The 14,015-nt window shown below is 45.0% G+C and overlaps 1 protein-coding gene across 1 annotated transcript; it reads left to right on the forward strand.

Annotated features, from left to right (window-relative positions):
* The first annotated feature begins 999 nt into the window (after positions 1-999).
* zbtb40 (zinc finger and BTB domain containing 40) lies at positions 1,000-11,247 on the forward strand. Its single transcript, XM_079218161.1, has 12 exons — positions 1,000-1,023; positions 1,669-1,861; positions 2,850-3,292; positions 3,414-3,607; positions 4,801-5,062; positions 5,208-5,582; positions 7,133-7,339; positions 8,006-8,170; positions 8,280-8,494; positions 8,597-8,780; positions 9,859-10,148; positions 10,799-11,247. Exons 2-12 carry the CDS (start codon positions 1,710-1,712, stop codon positions 11,015-11,017), a joined length of 2,706 nt encoding a protein of 901 aa, XP_079074287.1. The 5' UTR covers positions 1,000-1,023; positions 1,669-1,709; the 3' UTR covers positions 11,018-11,247.
* Positions 11,248-14,015: the final 2,768 nt, after the last annotated feature.

Consider the following 14,015-nt stretch of genomic DNA (forward strand, 5'->3'; position numbering starts at 1 on the left):
TATTGGAATAAATTAATCATACAACATAATAGTATAGGTTAAAGAGCTCTAACAATCGGAATTTATTTAAGTCCAATTTGGACCAAATTCAAAAAGCTTTTACGGTGTTGAAAAGAAAGAACAATGTTACTATTTTAGAAAGTTGAGCTTTTGTTTTCTGAGCACAGACATCACTGAGGTTAAGCAGGGAGAGGATAGACATATATAGAGCTGTTTCTCTTCCTCAACCTTCTCTGTAGAGCTGACCATGTCCTTTTACTGCAGGGCCTCCTCCATCAGATGAGTCGTCATATCTTACAAGGGCTTCATACTGTGATTCCTATTTTGTTAGTCAATGTGTTCCTCATGACTTCATGCCATTGGTTTCTGTTTTAATTAGGGCAGAGCACCGACAACTTCGGGCCAGCGAAGGCCCTCTTGAAACTGTCTTTTCTATTTTTGTTCTGCTAATTGAATTGCCTTTTTAGGGGCTTCATCGTACCCCAATCGTGTTAAATGTATCCTTGCCTGGTGAACAATTTTGGGGTCTCTCATTTGGGTATCAAAAATGGCTCTATAGCGCCCCCTAGAGATGCTGGGGGACCCTAGTCAAAAGCACCAGATAGCAGCCTGAGCAGTGTTATATAGATCAAATAGGGTGCAATGTTTGCCATAGTTCCTACTTTAAATGATGACACTATCATACACCATCAGGGGAGAGACTTGAACGAGACGGATGCAGATTCCCACATGTTGCTATGCTGGTTGATTGTTACAGTAGTTTATTATATTCGTTGTGTGTTGACTATGTTGGTAGGATGAGAGTTATCATCTAAAACTACGTATTTATCTGGCATGTCTCTGAAAACAGCCTTGATCATGTGTGTTTGCATAGTTTTTTTTTTTTTCTCAACCGGAAACGGACCCATTTGGTTGCCGCACCGCCTGTCGCCATTTTCAAAACGGCTAAAGCTTTATTGCTCGGAGCAGCGTTGTTCAGCAAAGGAGTTTAAATAAAGAGACGGATCGTTTGAATAATACAAGGTAATACAAATACGCCCATTGACTGAAAGCTCTATGTCAGACAGCCGGCGGGGTTTATTTCGATTATAAACGCTCATGTTTCCCGATGAGTTTTACTGACAGAACAGCTAACATTAGTAAAGACGTTAGCGTCCGCACCTCAAGCTAAAGCGGCTAGCTGTAGCGAACTCGGTTCCTTAAACCTGGAACCCGAGCCGGATGCTTCGTATTGTAGCGAAGGCTCCGTAGCTTACTAATATTATCTGACGTGACACTTTTCAGACGCCAAATGCCCAAATCCATGTTCTGCGTAATGTTACATGTGCTGCTCTAAACGTGCAAAGAAACGTAACATAAGCACTAAAGTGGTCTCCTTCCTGACCCAGCAGTGGTTCTCAACCTTTTTTCAGTGGTGTACCGCCTGTGAAATATATTTTTTAGCCGAGTTACCCCTTGTACCCACGTACCCCCATTTGAGAACCACTTATTTAAAGCACTCTATGTGGCGGTTGGTTCCAATAACTCATTTTAAAACCTTCTAATGAATGTGCGCCGATACAGACACAAGATGCTCAGTATTCTGGCTTCTTCTAATACTGTTTTTTTTTTGGGCCCTTTGTTGAATATTTGTGGATTGAGTTTGACACCATGTTCTCTCCTCACAAGAGCGGGCAGGAGTTTCTGCCCCTCAACACGTCTACTACAAGATGTTGGAGCTCCCGAACTACAGCAGCCAGCTGATGCAGCAGCTGTGGGCCCTGAGGAAGGAGGGCCACTTCTGTGACTGCACCATCCTGGTGGGAGACATCCCTCACCGCGCACATAAACTGGTACTGGCCGCCTCCAGCATGCTCTTCAGGTAGTGTGAGCATGGGGTTTGACCGATGGCCTGCAGATGTTGGGCTGCAGACCATCTATTCAAGTGAAACGTTTGGTGGGTGGGTGAGGTCACTTAGAATAAATCTAAGCCAGCTGAGGCGACTCCTCAAGATCATTGTTGATAATTCATCAAAGAGTAGTTTAAAAAATATAATGTTACGATCCGCTTAATAGTTTTTTTTGCATGGAGAAAGCTTTTAGAGTAACAACGTAACATTATTTTGTCAGTGTCAGGTTTCACACTGTTTTTCATAAACAATATACAAGTTTCTCAGGAGTCAGAATGTTTTACATTTTAAAATCACCTATACGAGTACATTAATCAACAGTAAAAGTTATCTGTTCCCCCGCTATGCCTGGTCGGGCTGTGGTGACGGCTCAGTATTGAAAGTGGTATTGATCTCCTCGTCTAACAAACAGAAAAAAACATCCACGCCTTCATTTGGTATCTGAATAAATTGTTTGTTTTAAAGTAAATAAATAATAAAAGTTGAATATAAAGAGCAATTAAGAAAAATATAAGAAAATATTCTTAATTTCTTGAGGCCAAGTCACATGGTTATAGACAGATTGCCATGACTTCTGACCATTATTACAGTGACACTGCATTTTCTTTTCACATATGTGTTATTAGTGGTTTTATATAGAGTCCACGCCCTTCCATTGCTTAGACCTTATCATATATTGTCATGTTCACAGCTTTTGTAGTAGACGTCCCCTCTTCACACATGTATTTGTTTGGCTCTGTGACAGCAAATTCAAAGGTGCTTTCTTTCACATAGTTCATCGATTGTTACTCACCTGATATCTTGGTTTTGTCAACTGCACTAAGCCAGTCCCATTTAACAAATTCATATAAATAAAAGCACAGTAAAGACAATTGGGTTTTAAAAAGAAAGATGACTCATAGCTGGATACTTTGGGCCATTGAACTTGAAGAGAAACAAAATGGTCTTCATCTCTGTCAGGTCTCTCCTGGACGACTCCGACACCATCTCCATCGACACGGCCATGGTATCCTCGCTGGAGTTCGGCTGTCTGCTGGACATGGTCTACACCGGCAAGCTGCCTCTCGGCAAACACAACGTGGGCCGCATCGTCGCCGCTGCAGACAGCCTGCAGATGTTCGACGTGGCTGTCGGCTTCAGAAACGTCCTCACCAGTCTCGTGAGCCAGCAAACCCCAGTCCAAGTCCCAGTCCCAGTCCTCTCTACACAGACCCCAGACCACATTGTGACCAACAAAGAACAGAGCATGAACCCTGAAGGTTCAGCTTCACCCGCCGAGGACTCAACTTCAGACAAGACGGAGCTTAAGGCCGAGCTGAAGAAGAAGGAGGGTCAGAGTGACATCGAGGACGCTGAGGAACCAGCATGTAAAAGAACCTGTGTGGAGCTCGCTAAGTCCTCAGGTCAGTTTCAGTGTTCCAGCCATAAAACACAGTTGCCAGTGTATTAGGTACAATCGTAAAAACCCCAACAATGCTTTCTGACGTTTGACTTTTGACTGTTTTCATGTCTGCGTGTGCACAGATGTCGAAGAAGCCAAATCCTCAGAAAGTGTAGAGGAAGAAAACAACACAACGGCAGCCAAGGCATCGAACGGGCCTGCCTCTGGTTTTCTGGAACGTTCCTCTGAGCTGGTGGAGCTCCTCAGCAACATGCCGTCTGTCCGGGAGCTGCTGACCCAGGCAGCAGAGGAAAGCCTGGACGAACAAGAGAGACGGGTACAACAGTATGAGGGCAAAGCACTGTCAATGACAACGGCAGCGCAAATGAGATCAACGCGCTTGTATGTGTGAATTAAAAAGTACATTACTTACTTCTGAGATGCAATGGAGTAAAAAGTACAATATTTACCTCTGAGATTTAGTACAGTAAAAGGTACAATATTTATTCTGAGATGTAGTATAGTAAAACATATAATTTCTACCTCTTAGATGTAGTGTAGTAAAAAGTACAATATTTACCGTTGTATTTAAAACCACCTTCATACCAATTCAATTTATTTTGTCGAGCCCAAAATCACAAATTAGCCTCAATCTGTACGTATGACATCCTACGCCGTCGTCTGACCTCTGACCCTCATATCGGCACACAAAAAACTAAAATGTAACTTGTGAGCGAGCAGAGGAAAGCTTTGCGAGCAGAAGAGCAGTGATAGAATGAGACGCTCCTCGCGCTCAAAGCCTTGTTTTCTCCTCGCAGGCTGCAACTCTGCTCGAGTGAGCAGAGATGTTCTGCACGGAGTGATGAGAAAGAGCTTGCGAACGCGATTTGCGTGCGCGGCTGTTTGAGCTGCATGACATTTACATCCACGTCATCCAATTGACTTCGAGAGCAATTTGTATCACCTATTCAAATGTTGATATTTGTGTAAAGTGGATTAGAATATCTCAGGGCCAGTCCCATACTAAATTACGACTGGGGAATTGATCAAAAGTCCCTCCAAAAGGAACACCTCGAGGAACACCAGAGAAGAAGTCATTATGTGATTCAGTATCTAAAACTTTAGACATTTAGAGATTTCTGGGGAAATGTTTTTCTGCCTGCCAGGGAAAAGCTGTGTTTTGAGATCCTGGAGGCCGGTAGCATCGTGTTTAATTTACAGCAGCGTAACGTACAGGAAAGTAGAAGCCGTCCTAAATCAAATGTCAAATTTAAAGAATATTGAGAAAGTGAGAGCAGCAGAGTGATCAGTCTGACACGCCTCTGTTTGCACATTAGACTGAATTCATCAAGAAGGCTTCGGGTTTGCAGTACCAGTCAATTATAAAAGATCAGAAAACAGGGAGGGTTCTCACTAGAACATGCAACAACAGTCTTATAACCCAGGTACCATTAATATAAGCATTGTTCTCCGCTGAAGGCTCAGGGAGGCTGGTTGAGATAAATAAAGGAACATTTCTGCTCCTGCCAGGTCGTGTGTCAGTGCTGGGAGGAGGAGGAGGAGGAGGAAAAGGAGAAGGAGGAGGAGGAGGAGGAGGAGGAGCCCGAGCCTAGATCAGCGCTGGAGAGGCTGGTGAGCAGAGTGAAGGAGGGTCAGCTCAGTGAGGGAGCGCTCCTCAGGCTGCTCCGCGCCGTTCAACACAAAGCTGCCTCCACCTTCCCCTCACTGCTGCTCTCTCTGGTGGAGGAGGCTGAGAGGAACTCACAGCGACCGGAAGGAAGCCAAACTGGAGGTAAAGAGTAGCTTTGTGACTGGCATCTCCCACTATCAGCTGTAACCAAACCAAAAGCCTACTCTCTGTTGGTCATTAAAGCCATGGCCATATTTCTATCTTCTTGCTGGGATGATAACAATAATGTCTTTCACGGTTGAATCAGAGAAGCAGAACGGCACCAGAAGTGAAGAAAAGGAAGAGGCAGAGGAGGAAGAGGGAAGCATTAAGGAGGAGACAGACGACGACGAGAAGATCGTGAATGCCGCGCCAGACTCCTCCCCTCCCTCGTCTTCCTCCAAGCCCTACTCCTGTCAATGGTGCAAGAGGGGTTTCGCCTACAAGTGCCGCATGCTGGCCCACGTGAAGCGCTGCCCTCTGTCCCAGGAGTGTGAGCAGCAGTGCCCTCGGTGCCCGGAGAAGCTGGCCAACCAGCGGGCCCTGCAGCGGCACCAGGTCGACGCCCACCGCAACACCGCCCGGGCCAAGAAGAAGAAGGTGGCCTGCGACCTCTGCGGGCGGAACTTCGCCCACCCATCAGGTGAGACTCGCCGGTCCAGGGGAAGTAATGCTCTCCCATCGACCAATCACCGTCAGCGGCTGAGCTGAGTCCGTTGGTCATGAAGCATCAGTTGGAATAATTCGCCCTCAGCCTTAAATCGATGGAGAAAAGCACTATAGCCAATACCTGTAAATCGGACTGCATAACACATGTAAACAAAAGCACACGGAAACAAAAAGGCGGTTGTGAGTCTGAGTGTTATTCACAACCTAAATTCAATGCCACAAGGCAAGACATATGACACAAACAATTAACCCCCCCCCCAAAACACAACTTAATCCCCCAGCTCCCAACAGTCCCGAAGTCACCCCGAATCCCGGAGACGAAAGAAACCCCCCAAAGTTGGTGTGCACCGCTCCGCGTCGGGCGGAGACGTGACGAGCGAGCGTCGCCGCGTCCACCTGCCCCGTGCTACCTTACGCCGTGCTTCCAGCAGCTGGGCCCAGTGCTTCGGCTGTCAGCGCAGTCCTCTGCTAGTACATCCACCCCCGCTGGGTCCGGAACATCCCGCAGGGCAGCCGCCGTACTCCCGTCCAGTAGCACCCGAGTGCCATGTGCGCGCCGAAATCCGCTCGGAAAACCAAAGACTTCCCCCCGGTCACCTTAAATACACATGTCAAAATAAAAGTAATAACAATAACAAATAAGAAACGGTCCCGTTTGAACCCGTGTCCTTATTCAGGCCACCGATAACATCCTAGGTACAGCAATAAAGTATAAAAGAAAAAGAACAACCAGGGTTCTTCTTTTAGCAGTGCCGTACCCGAGGCAGATCTATGCGATCTTTACACAGTCACACCTCACTCATTAAATCCCCAGTCTCTACTGTGTGATAGACGGTAGAGTCTTTACTGTGTGATAGACGGTAGAGTCTCTACTGTGTGATGGACGGTAGAGTCTTTACTGTGTGATGGACGGTAGAGTCTTTACTGTGTGATAGACGGTCGCATCCTTGCTTTTTTTAATTGAAGGTTCATTTCATAATTCATAAAAGTTAAATACCGTATTGGCCTGGATATTGAACGACCCTGCTTTTGGGAAAACGGCTTTTTGAAGATGAAAAAGACTTTGAGTCCAAACCTGTTGAAAAAGTTTCCCAGAGATAGTATGAGTCCAGAGAGAAGGGGGTTCTACATGAAACGCAAGTTTCAGCAGTAAAGATGTCAGTGATGAAACACGTTCTACTAACAGCCCACCAACAAACCACAACGCAACACTTCCTGACTTCATGAACCATCGGAAGGTTATATCATGGTACTTGGCTCCGTTCATGGAGAATAGCTGCTGCTGTGAACGCATGAATGTGTAGTCCTTATAATCAGTCAATATAATGCAAAGAACCACATTTTCATTTGTAATTTCCAGAAAATAATATCCGTATGTTTGGGCCAATACGGTAATGTATTATAATCTTTGGATGAATGTCTTATTTCACATTTGCTCCTCATGTTGGTTGGTTCCTCCCGAGGTGAGCTGTGGGTCCCTCTACGCTGTCTGTAAGGTTTCTGCTCCCTCTCCTCACGTCGCAGGCCTGATCTATCACAAGCGCACCGAGCACTTTGAGGAGAAACCGTTCGCGTGTGACGACTGCGGCGCCAAGTTCGGCGCCAACTCGTCTCTGAAGAATCACATGAGGCTGCACACGGGAGAGAAACCGTACCGCTGCAAACACTGTGACATGAGCTTCGGCGTGGCTGCGGCACTTGCATACCACACCAAGAAGAAGCACTCTGAGGGTAACTCTCACGCACACAGATCATCCCACTGAGCGTCAATCTATCCTACCACCAATTATATAATTATTATTTATATCTTGAATTGGGCAAATCCTCTGCTTCCAAAGTGACTTGGGTAATTTTTAATGTGGGTCCAGTATTGAGGGAGAACGCTGCAGCCACTGAATGAGCTTTGTGTAAAGTTATGTCCACTTGTTTTTGGCTACGACTCGTATTATAAGTGTCTGACAACATTGTGGAAAGGGGCCGACAGAGAAATAACACGGCATTTTAGATGCCACTCAGCTACGCTTTCTGTACACCAACACAACAAACTGCCCCTGCTTAGACTTCTCCTTGAGCCAGCATCAAGGTTATGTTTGCTATGTTATGATTGTTTTCTTCTTCTTACAATAACTATCTCAGCCAGTGGGACCAACAAGCACTTTTAGAGGTGGTAAATGACCGAGTGATTACATTACATTGCTCGTTTAGCGGCTGCCGTCTGCAGCGTTCTCCCTCGGTACACAAACACATGAGGAAAAAGGGTCCAGATTGAAAAATACCAACGATATCTGAAAAAAATAACACTGACGATGAGGCAGCCCGTTACAGCTAGTCTGACCGTTGCATTGGGATTTGAGAAATGTCTTCAACGTGAGTCAACGAGTCTCTTTTTGGGTTCAGGAAAGATGTACGTGTGCCAGTACTGCAAGGCCGTCTTCGCCCAGTCCATTGAGCTTACGCGTCACGTGCGGACGCACACTGGTGACCGGCCCTACGTGTGCAGAGAGTGCGGCAAAGGTTACAGCCAGGCCAGCGGACTCACCGTCCACTTGCACACCTTCCACAGTGAGGACACACATTCGCATGCATCAATTACTGTGGCATGGATTAGATGAATATTGTTATGCTGGCTTTAACAGCAATAAATCATAATTCTGGATTTGCTCCCGCTCAGATTTGTTGGAACCTCATGACTGTCAAAAGTGTTGTCTGAGCTTCTCCTCGCTGGAGGAGCATCGGCAGCACATCCAGGAGTTCCACCCAAAGGATTTCCACAAGTGTTCCACCTGTAGCAAGGTGTTCACCAGTGCCGCCCTGCTGGACAAACACATGGGCACACACACTGGCGCGAAGCCCTTCAGCTGCGACCTCTGCAACAAGTCTTACCAGGTAGGATGAGGCGGTTGTTCAGCTGCACAGCTCTGAGGTGGGAGGGGCAGTTTGAGGTGTTTGTCTAAATGTTTTATTTTGTGTCTCCCTCTGTTGCCGTAGCAACTGTCTGGCCTGTGGTACCACAACAGGACCAACCACCCCGAGGTGTTTGCTAACCACACGCGGCAGCTCAAGACCCTGGTCCAGTGTGACGTCTGCTTCAAGTTCTTCCCCAGCGCCGCCACTGTGGCCAAACACCAGGCTGCTGAGCACCAAGGTGAGGACGCCACAGGTGAGCTAGGCGGTGACACAAGGGCCAAATGGGGCCCCGCACCAAAACCTTTGAGCCTCCGAGAAACCTTTTGCTTTGTCTCACCTTCATGGGTCCAAAAATTGTTTGAACCCATGTTGGTGTCAGAATTTAAACGCCATTATAAATGAATTTGCAATCACCAGAAACCAAGAGTATGCAGTGCATTGTTCTTGTGTTGCTCTTCACTGTGAGCGAGTGCTGTATTCAGTACCATCTCAATAAAAAGCAAGTCCTCCTCTTCATTGTTAACAAACAAATCAGACAAAGGCAGTTTAGTGATGTCCTTGTAGTCGTGGTCTTGACTGGTCTTGAAATACAATCCAGTTCTCTTTGTCTGAAACCGAGACAAGACGAGTAGAAATGTGGTCTGTTCTAAGACGGAGAGTTGTCCTGAGAGCAATCTGCAGTTCCACAGCTCTTGGGCCTTAAATAGCAGCTCAGGAGAGATGAAGAACGGATCGAAATAAAACCAATATTACCATATTTCTGCCAGGATTTCCAGTGTCTGCTGCTGCAGTGTTTTTTTTATATTGTTTTTATTCTCAAAAGCTGAATATACAGTAATACATTGTACATGTCATTTTTCATTTCCCCCCCCAACATTCCCCCAACACAGAACAAATCGCACTGCTTCAATTGTCAAAAATCACATTACAGTATTAATAGCTCAAGTATACATGAAGGTAAAAATGGCGTAGGAGGGTATTACAGACAAACAGAAACCAGTAATGAGTTATTGTAAGTTATTGCTATTATTAATTCCTACAACAGCATCAAGATAACTAAATTTTTTTTTTTTAAAAACGTCCAAGACCACAGAAATGGTTTATGAATCTAATGAGAGAGTCTTCAATGTATCAAAGTATTGTATGATCGGACCCCAAGTAGATTTGAATTTCTCAGGCTGTCGCCACGGCGAGAACTTGATTTTCTCCAATTTCTGCTGCAGTCTTTTAACAGAGATTGTCCCTCCCAAAGGGCTTTATCCTCATACTTTAAAGTAGATGAAGTAAGTCTTCACATCCTTTGCCTTCACTGCATTAATGACAGGACTGTGTCTGCTCTCCAGGCTCCGCGGCGGCGGTGCAGTGTCCGTACTGCCCGGTGGTGTTGGGCGGGGAGGAGGAGATGCAGGAGCACGTCAGCAGCCAGCACGTCGGCCACAGCGGCGAGGCGTTCGGCTGCCCGCTCTGCGCCCTGGTCTGCTCCTCCCAGCTGGAGCTGCAGGAGCACCTGCTCTGCTGCCACATAGAGCCACAGGAGGAGCAGGAGGGCAGGGAGGAGCAGGAGGGCAGGGAGGAGCAGGAGGGCAGGGAGGAGCAGGAGGTCGGGGAGGAGCAGGCCTCCACCTCCCACACGGTAAGTCAGATAGGAACTCTCCACGGTGCACGCTGGTGTTATCTCAGCCCTCAGCTCTTCAGTACTGAAAGGTGTTGTCCACCTTCATACATAGTGGAACTTATGGGGGATCAACAAAAACACATTTTTTATTAATTGATTATTACGAAATCAGTTCAGTCATTCATCAGTGACATTGTCAAACATTAGTTGGATTATTTCCTCATGTAACTTTATTATGAATACATTATAATTGTTTAGCAATACAAAGGCATCACTTCGGCCTCAGACAATGCAACATTTATTATTTTTTACATTTTATAGTTTGACAAATAAGACCTTGGATTTACAAGTTATTAATAAAAAAGATAATTCCATTATAAAAAGGATTTTAAGCTAAAGCCTGACGAAGTGGCACTAAATGCTGTTTCTGTGAATACTGAGCCGTCGCCACAAAAGTGAAACCAAATGATTGTCTGTGGTTGACATTGTTTGACTTTGTTAGATGTTACAGGAGTGCCACGCCCCAATTAGTGATGTCACTACTGGTGTTTTGCCTGAAAACACTGGTGTGTGGCCAAAGTACAACCACACTGAAAGTTTGAGCCAACAGAGCAACTTTTTTTTTCATGAATTAATATCTAGAATATATGACGTCTCTGTCCAACCAGGTGGTTGTAGCAGATCCAACGGGCAACGAAGGGGCGGAGCCAATCCTCTCTGAGGAGCAGGCTCAGCTGGCAGCTGCTGCCCAGCAGGTGTTCGTGGCTCTGGCAGGTGGACGAGAGGGCGAGTCGTCGACGGAGGTGGTGGAGGTCAACATGTATGACCTGCTGAACAGCTCGGTCACCATCATCTGTGGGGACAAACTGCAGAGTCCTGGATCTTAACCGTGAACTCTGACCCCTGGAGGATGAGCTGCAGGGCAGCTTTACGGTTTTATGGACTCTTCTCATCATTACGACACTGACTCAACTCACAAGCCAAGGACTCTTTGCGATGTGGGTTCATGTTTAGTCCTCGATGATCGTTTCTGTGGTGGAGCTGTTTTGCAGTTGAAATGAAATGTGGTGAATGTGTGTGTTGATTTAACATTAAATACAGAAACCCAGGTTGTCTTATAAAGAGTTGTGTCAAACACAAAGGCAGAAAAACCAACCTGAGCTCCGTCAGTCTGCTTCGTCCGCCTCCACTTCAGTTACGACACTTCTGCCCCACAGCGACAAACTGGAGACGGAATGTGGACTTTCAAGTACAGGTGAGTGTCTCGTCACGAGTCGTCTCACATAGCCGGGCTCATCGGCACAGCGCTGAGGAAGGATCATTCTGGTAAAGGGGGAAAACGCCGCCGTTTGGGTCTCTTTAATAGACGGGAAGGTTACTGAGGAGGTGTGTGTATACTCTGCTATATATTCCAATATATATATATCCGGTGTGTCAGACTAGGCAGGCACTAGAGTGGAAAGTTGACGTCCATGGATAAAATGTTCACTAGTATTGTATTGAGCTTTTAAAAACAACTCGGCAAACTCCCTTCACCAATTTGGTTTGGACATACTGTGTGGGCTAGTATCTAATATGATAACTTAGAATATTTAAGATGACATCAACAATCACACTTTTATTAAGTCAAGTTCTGGATTTATTTGAAAAATTATGACAAGAACTGACGTGTTTAATAAATGTCTTGCATATCATTTGTGTACACTGCATATGTGTGCATATATTTGATATTCAATATGATTTTAATATATACAAAAGACATTCTTATATTTAGTCATTGGACACGGGCCTATTTGGTAGAAATGGCCAAGAACAGACTTATTATTTTCACTGCGCACATAAAAGACGCTCGTTATTTATATGCACAAAACAATTTGAATACTGGCATCTTTATTCTTTGAAATGCTTCATCTAGAACCTAAAGAACACAAGGCTGTACTGAATTCCGGGTTCTCTGTCCTCAAGAATGGATTTGTCTCATTAGAAATAAAAAGCAGATAATACAAATTCAAATGTAGTTATTTGTTTATTACAGAAGGTTCACAGCTAACAAGGACCAGACAAATACAAACCTACAACTTCCCTTGCAATCGCCTCATAAACACTGAACGGGCTCAGCAAAGACCTGAGAAGCACGCTGAATACATTTAAAGTCAAGAAGTTTTTCACAGAAGTACAAAATTCCCACAGAATCTGGAAACTTCATTTCTACGGTTTCGTTAACACAACCATCAAGAACACAAAGTGTCATTTTTTACATTTATTGCCGTGCGTGCTTTTCACCCAAGCTGAAGTGAAACCAGATTGTTGAAAATAGCAAACAAAAGCATCAAGGAAGAGCAGTTCAGACAAACAAACCATCTTTCTATCAGAAGAAACCTTAATTTTAATAAAGGAGTACTAAAATATCAGACCTAGTTTGGGGAAGAACTCCTGAATGGCGTTGCATACCATGACCCAGCATTAAGCACAGCCTACATCTGGTGTTGCTGTACATAAGTCTCACTAGATACCATCCAGGGATTTGTAATGGATTTATTAATACGTCGGATTCGTATTTGCATAAGTTGCCTAGTAGTGAATAAGACAAAGAGGTTGAGGAAAGGTGCTGGAGGATCAGTACATCCAATAGGTCTCTGCGTCCGCTTTAAGAAATGACAAACATTCATCCGTCTCCTGAAATAACAGGATGACTGGTGGAAAACTACCTGCTCAGGGCTTTTATCACCCGTCAGGTAGAACGTGCACCCGTGCTGTGAAGCATCCCAACAACCGTATCAAATGGTTGGAGATGAGTAGAATTGTATTAGTAGTTTGGTGAGATTTGAATTGAATTACTAGATTAATAAGCCAAAGGATCGTCATCACTGTAATATACTGAGGAAGAAACAATGTGACTCTGGTACATGCTTGATGTTTAAAATGATTCCTAATCTCGCACCACCTCCTCTTAGGAGGCCTGGTCACCAGAGCTTCTACCGGGGTGACTGGGTACCGACATTCAGAAAGACAGCCTTTGGTCAGTCTGTTTTCTCTGTGGAAGTAGAAGGGAAGTGGGTTTCTATACCCACACATTAGACTCTGGAACTCTGGCTGAGTGTCACCACTAATGATCGCCTGTGAGTTCATCATGCTGAGTCTTTTCATTCTATCACACTGATTGACTCTTATGTAACGCGTTCAGAAGCCCTTTTATACGGATGCTGTTTTTTTACTTCATTTCACCTTGGCTCATAACTGTAATTCTGAATTGGATGGAAAAGTGCAGTTATTGATACAATCTTTAGGTCTATCTTGCAGAGATATTAAGCGGGCTGGACAGAAGTCGTTAGTCCTTTATGACGGAGCAACACATTAATGTTTCCTTTTGATTACCACAACACACGGAACCAAAACGAGCACGGCTAGCAAACAAGCCCTTCAAAGACAAATAAGTAGCGTGACCCAGAGGCGCTACATGCAGTTAGCATCATGGCATTGCTATCAGTGGTAGCATTTTCATAATCATCTGAGCACTTAGATGCCAAACTGCTTCATGTAGAACCTCTGAGTGGCCAAGACAGACACAACATATCATAAATAAATATAATTTACAGGCTGGTATTAATCGTCGACAGCAGCTTCATCGCTGAAGCCGTGTCCTCACATCAACAGCATTTCCCTTCAGAAACAAGTCAATACAAACTGACTTTGAGACTTCTGTCACTGCATAAGTAGTGCAAATATTCCTCTGGAGATGAAAGACATTCAGCTGTCCTCCAACTACACCGATGGAATTGCCTCCAGTGATTCGTATCAATAACAGTATCCGACATGTCCTGCTCCATGTGTGTATACATTTTGGTATGTCACATATTGTGCATAGAGTCATTAGATTCTTTGAAA

Source organism: Taurulus bubalis (assembly GCF_910589615.1).
Source record: "Taurulus bubalis genome assembly, chromosome: 5".
Lineage (NCBI taxonomy): Eukaryota > Metazoa > Chordata > Actinopteri > Perciformes > Cottidae > Taurulus > Taurulus bubalis.

Coding starts and splice junctions, on each gene's coding strand:
- zbtb40 (XM_079218161.1), top strand. CDS start 1,710: ATGTTGGAGCTCCCGAACTACAGCAGCCAGCTGATGCAGCAGCTGTGG. Junction 8,171..8,279: donor CCACTTGCACACCTTCCACA/GTGAGGACACAC, acceptor GCTCCCGCTCAG/ATTTGTTGGAACCTCATGAC. Junction 10,149..10,798: donor AGGCCTCCACCTCCCACACG/GTAAGTCAGATA, acceptor CTGTCCAACCAG/GTGGTTGTAGCAGATCCAAC.